This window comes from Lepus europaeus, chromosome 23, assembly GCF_033115175.1.
Source record: "Lepus europaeus isolate LE1 chromosome 23, mLepTim1.pri, whole genome shotgun sequence".
Taxonomy (NCBI): Eukaryota; Metazoa; Chordata; class Mammalia; order Lagomorpha; family Leporidae; genus Lepus; species Lepus europaeus.
The window spans coordinates 16,119,030-16,125,093 of NC_084849.1; the positions used below are offsets into that span (position 1 = coordinate 16,119,030).

Consider the following 6,064-nt stretch of genomic DNA (forward strand, 5'->3'; position numbering starts at 1 on the left):
GATGATTCCACCGCTCTCCATCTTTTTCTCAAGATTTGTTTATTTGAAAGGGACAGGGAAAGGCAGAGCGAGATCTTCTGTCCGCTGGCTCATCCCCCCAAATGTCAGCAAAGGCCTGGCCGAAGCCCAGAGCCTGGAACTCCCGCCCACACGGGTGGGTGCCCTCCCAGGCCACCAGCAGGGGCAGGGCGCCCACGCCTATGCCCAAGCCGGTAAGCACTGGCTCCCCTAGTTGGAAACGGAGCGCTGGAGGAAGCCCCTTGGATTGAGTGGCTGCCCACGCGCTGTTCTGGGGAAGTCCTGTCCGCCTCTTCCACCGCGGGGCTCATGCCCTGGTCACGCTGTTAAAGGGCTAGGCTGATGAAGAGCAGGTGGACAAGAGAAGGACGCAGGGAGGCTCTGGTCACTCCCCTGGAGAGTGGAACGAGACCGTGCCGTATCTGGGTCCTCAAATCTTTTGAAATCCAATCCGAGGAAGTCCTTCCGAGAGGCGAGAGGCCCCCGTTCAGAACCGGTGGACTCCGTACTGAGGGCGGGGCGGGGGTCCGGGGGTCCGAGCCCTCGTCTAACTTCTTAGAAGCGGAGCCATCCCTCCGGGCTGCGAAACGTTACCCCCGCCCGCCCGCCTGCCTCCAGCCGGCGCGGGCTGGTCCTGGAGACCCAGCCCGGCCCCACCTTCCGGGCCCGGCCCCACCTTCCGGGCGGGTGGGCCCCGCCGCGTGAGGCCCATTGCCCGGGCAACCGACGCCGTGAGCGGTGCATTGTGGTCTGCAACAAAATGCAAGAGAAAGATCCTGGGGGAACCATTGAGTTCGTGGGCCAATGGGAGAATTCCGTGGGCTGCGTTAAGCCAATAGGGACGCGAGGCGGGGGCGGGGCTGGAGGGGAGTAGGGCGGGGCCTGGGCACTAGGCGGTGGCTACTGGCGTGGGGCGGCTTAGATGCGCCACGGCTTCGCTAGCGACGCTGTCTCTTGCCTGGCCTGAGCGGTGTCAGCACCTACCCCAGGAGACCGGTCCGGTCGGTCAGCCCCAGCTCCACGGTGAGAGACTCGGGACTCCGGGGGGTCCTTGCTGCGTGGCTTCCTCCCGCACCGGACTTACCCTGCCATGCGTTCGGCGCAGCCCTAGGGTCCTGAGAAGTGGGCTGGGGGGCGTCGTCCCGGGATGGCGCGGACCGGGGCTGGAGGCGCGGCCCACACCCCAACCCCTCACTCCTTGTCGGGACCTCCCTCCCTCCCCCGCAGGTAACCATGTGCGACCGCAAGGCGGTGATCAAGAACGCGGACATGTCGGAAGAGATGCAACAGGACTCGGTGGAGTGCGCCACTCAAGCGCTGGAGAAATACAACATCGAGAAGGACATCGCGGCCCACATCAAGAAGGTGAGGCCGGGGCCGGGGCCGGGGCCGGGGCCGGGGCGCGCCGCCCTCTCGGTCCCTCCGCCCGGGCCCGGCGCCCGCAGAGCGCGGGGCGGCTCGGGAGCAGAGGCTTCCAGAAAGGACGCAGACGAATCCTGCGCCCCGGTCGGAACCGCAGACCCTCGGCGCCTGAAGTTTTTGGTTGTGTTTTGTTTTTAAATCGAGCTCGGCGGGGGAAAGCGCCACCTAGCAACGGTCTCCAGGCTCGGAGAGCCGCGGTCCCGGCGCCGGGATCCGTCTGGGCGTTCGCTCGGGAGCCGCAGCTGCGGGGGCGTCTGCAGCCTGCAGCGGGGCGGGAGGAGGGCGCCAGCCCTCCGCGGGGGAGGGAGTCGGCGCTCGGGGAAAGCGGCTGAGGGGCTGGGGGCTGGCGGCTGGCCCGGGGGCTCGGCAGCCGGCCGCCGGCTGGCAGGATCGGGCCCTGGTCGAGCTCTGTTTGCTGTGGAGCAGGAGGCCGGCGGCCTAAGCCCTGGAAGGTTCCCGCAGAGAATGGGAGGAACAGACATCGAAGGCGGCAGGGCGGGCATCTAGCTTGTAAGGGACCTCTTAATATACTTACAGAGACTAACACGGCGTGCGCCACGAGGGTAATACAATAACATGGATTTTTTTAAAAAGTTTATTTTGATGCAGTATATTTGAAATCAATGCAATTTTTAAATCATACTCGCAGACTCCTTTCTTAAGTGTTCTATAAGAGTATCAAAATTTTGTATAACTTGCCACAACGACTTGTAAGAATTTCAGAGAAGTATTACCTTGGTGGCCCTGCTTGGGTAGTCACCTAGTGACGAATTTAACTAACCCCAGTGCCCCTTGGGGTGAAGGGGGAAAGTGTGTTTCTGCAACTCGCTAACCTTGAGTACCAGTTAGTAGATGTGCCCCATCTTAGTAACGTGGAAACCAGGGCTAGGATATTAAGGATAGAATGTGGCCGATTTGCTGTCAGGGTCTGCTGCTTCCAGCATTCTTATAGGAACAGTGGAGTGATTAGTTGTCTTATCCCCTTAAATTGTGATGCGAAGCTTTGTGGTTTGGACGTTACAGTGATGCAGGAGCGCAGTTAAGCATCTTTCTGATAAGGAATGGGTTCAAATGGAGTATTTGGCTGAAATTTTCCTATTTTGGGTGCATAAGGTGTAGTTCTGTTTGCACAGAATATGAACTACAACTGAGGTTACCTCCTGCCAGTGACTATTAGAAGGTGTGAAGGTATAGTTACCATTACAACAAAGCCCCATTTTTGAGATTGACCTTTCTGCTTTTGACCTCAACTCCCATGCCCATCTTAGCTCAGATTGTAGCTGTTTGCATTAATGCATTGTGTAGGCGATTTGGAACGGGGGAACATTCTTTCATTCTGAGAATTTGCAGATGCTAAATACCTCCTTTCTGCCTCTACAGGCTCTGACTTACCCAGGAGGCAGACTCTTCTGGTTTAGCACTAAAATTCTAGTATTTTCTTTTGTTTCTTTCCCAGGAGTTTGACAAGAAGTACAACCCCACCTGGCACTGCATTGTGGGGAGGAACTTCGGTAGTTACGTGACACATGAAACCAAACACTTCATCTACTTCTACCTGGGCCAGGTGGCCATTCTTCTGTTCAAATCTGGTTAGAAGCATGGACTCTGCCACAAACCCAGTGATCCATCCAAAAACAAGGACTGCAGCCGAAATTCCAAATACCAGAGACTGAATCTTCAGCCTTGCTAAGGGAACACCTCAATCTTTGAACCTTTATTGTGTTTTGTACAGGGCATTCTCTGTACTAGTTTGTTGTGGTTATAAAGCAATTAGCCAAACAGCTTACATTTGTATTTATTTTCTATTCCATACTTGTCTTCCCCATGTTTTTTTTTTTTTTTTCTCTCAATTCATTCCTTTAAAAAATAAATCTGTTGGAGATGAGTATGTGTGTGTGAGCTAGTTTATTCAAGTAACATTGAAGATGTTCAAATAACATTTAAGATGGCTGACCACCTGATCAAGTTGGTGAGGTTGAGTCCCTGAAAGAAGTTCCTGTGGGATGTAATATGATAGGCTAACCATTTGTACTCGAGTCTAATTCATACCCAACCTGCAGCTGTGGTACATATTGCAAAATGCATGGTAGAGAAGCTTTAACGATGTGGAGGAAAAAACCAGCATTTGACAGTGTTACTGTTAAGAGGTATTACTATAGAAACGTTCTGGATGTGTTGCAGCCTTGTCAGCTTTCTATGGTTCAAACGGAAATTAAGCTCACACACTTGGGATAATGCAATGCTCTCGGCCGTCCCCCTTCCCTGCCTTGCCCCCCAAAAAAGACAGAAGGTGATCTTAATAGAGAAAATCAGTTTTGAGCAGTTCTCCATGCTTATCTAATAAAGTTTTTTTATAGGAATTTAAACTTTAAGCCTGCAGTGTGTGCTTTAGCTGTGGTCAGAAATTAATATGTGATTTGAAGATTTTTCCACCAAAAGACCTAGTTGAAGCTGTGGATAAGTAACCTTTATCAAAGGTTCCTGCTATTAATTTTAGACTGCAATCTTAAGTAAATATGTCAGGTGTCTTTCCTACATAAAAATGAAACAATGCTACACCAGAGACAGTCCCCATGTCTACTGGAAAATTGCAAGGGTCCTGACTTCGAATCTTTTTACCTGGGAACAAAGCTTTTTGTTTCAGACTTGGTCTATATGGTGTAAAACTGGAAATTCCAAGCAGCAAGCAGGATAAGGACCAGATCCCCCAGGATCTGACAGGAGGGGGTGATGACCTCATCGTAAGATTAGGTCAGTAACATCTCAGAAATGTGTTTACCAGAACGTAAGGGTTCAGAGGTCCTGGTGAAACTGTGCTACATTTGGACTGGGAGGACTTGAGTAGAGGTTAATCTATTGTGGCTGTTAAGAATGAGGTATTGTGAAAATTAGTCTGTAGAAGGGATGATTTTGGTTTGTATTTATGTAAACAGACTAAATGTTCTTTTCTAGTACCTTTCACTTTTTTTTTTTAATTAAGATTTTATCTATTTGAGTGGTAGGGCCACAGATAGATCCTCTTGGTTCACTCCCCCAATGGCCACAGCAGCCAAAGTTGGACCAGACAAAGCCAGGAGCTTCTTCCATGTCTCCTACACAGGCCAACCACCTGGGCCATCTTCCATTGCTCTCCCAGGCCACAAGCAGAGGGCTGGATCGGAAGAGGAGCAGGTGGGACAGGAACTGGTGGCCGAGAGGGATGCCAACCCCGCAGGTAGAGGCCCAGCCCACTACGCCACAGACCCCTCACTTCTCACTTTTCAGCAACCTATAACTCTATTAATGAAGTCCAACAGGAATTTGGCCTGCAAAGCTGTTATCTTGTCCATGTTAGCTTTTTTCCAAATGAATATTTCTAGCAAAGAGACCTTAGAGCTGATTCAAGACCAACTCAACTGGACATTGGGGGATCTGGTCCTTATCTACTGTTGGGAAGTTGGCAGCTTGTACCATTTTTTTAAAGATTGATTTGAAAGAATTAACTGCAGAATAGACAGAAGAGATCTTCCATATGCTGATTCATTCCCCAGATGGCCACAATGGTAAGGGCTGGGCCAGTCTGCCCTGGCCAAGCTGAAGCCAGGAGCCAGGAGCTTCTGGGCTCCCATGTGGGTGGCAGGGGCCCAGGCAGTTGGGCCATCTTCTGCTGCTTTCTCCTATGTTAGCAGGGAGCTGGATCGGAAGTGGAGCAGCTGGGACACAAACTGGTGCCTATATGGGATGCCAGCGTCAGGCAGTAGCATTATCTGGTATGCCACAATGCTGGCCCCTTGTTTGTTGATTCAGATGTGAAAATACCATGTTGCTATGGAGATAAGATTTGGTTGATTTTTTTTTTTTTGACAGGCAGAGTGGATAGTGAGAGAGAGAGGAGAGACAGAGAGAAAGGTCTTCCTTTTTGCCGTTGGTTCACCCTCCAATGGCAGCTGCGGCCAGCACATCTCGCTGATCCGAAGCCAGGAGCCAGGTGCTTCTCCTGGTCTCCCATGTGGGTGCAGCACCCAAGGACTTGGGCCATCCTCCACTGCCTTCCCTGGCCATAGCAGAGAGCTGGCCTGGAAGAGGGGCAACCGGGATAGAATCCGGTGCCCCAACCGGGACTAGAACCCGGTGTGCCGGCGCCGCAAGGTGGAGGATTAGCCTTTTGAGCCACGGCGCTGGCTGGTTGATGGGTTTAAGTGGTTCCTTCCAGGGACTGGTATGGGTCAGGTATTGTGGCACAGTGGGTAAAACCAGCATCTCATATGGGTGCCGGTAGCTTTCACCTGGCCCAACACTGGCCATTGAAGTCACCTGGGGAGTAAACCAGCAGATGAAGGTCTAACTTTCAAATAAAAAAATAAATAAATAAATAAAAATTCCTTCCAGTGCCTGTTCCTTCCAATTAATTTCAAAAGCCAATAGGCTCCAACTGGCTGAAAACAAAATGTAAACTTAAGTTTTTACAAGGTTTAGCATTTTATCAAATGCTTTTAGTTTACCGTTCTTTGAGATTGTTTTTTATGGCTAGCTATGTCTAGAAGCTTTTCATTGACGAGCAAGATATTCTAAGTGGAGGGGCGTGAATGGTTCCTGTTGTGCAGGGCCAAGATGCAGTATATCTGAGCCCTTTTAGATAGCCCTG

The 6,064-nt window shown here is 51.4% G+C and overlaps 1 protein-coding gene across 1 annotated transcript; it reads left to right on the forward strand.

Moving 5' to 3' along the window:
- Positions 1-923: 923 nt before the first annotated feature.
- DYNLL1 (dynein light chain LC8-type 1) lies at positions 924-3,291 on the forward strand. Its single transcript, XM_062182020.1, has 3 exons — positions 924-1,041; positions 1,246-1,383; positions 2,897-3,291. The coding sequence occupies exons 2-3, from the start codon at positions 1,252-1,254 to the stop codon at positions 3,032-3,034; spliced, it is 270 nt and encodes an 89-aa protein (XP_062038004.1). The 5' UTR covers positions 924-1,041; positions 1,246-1,251; the 3' UTR covers positions 3,035-3,291.
- Positions 3,292-6,064: the final 2,773 nt, after the last annotated feature.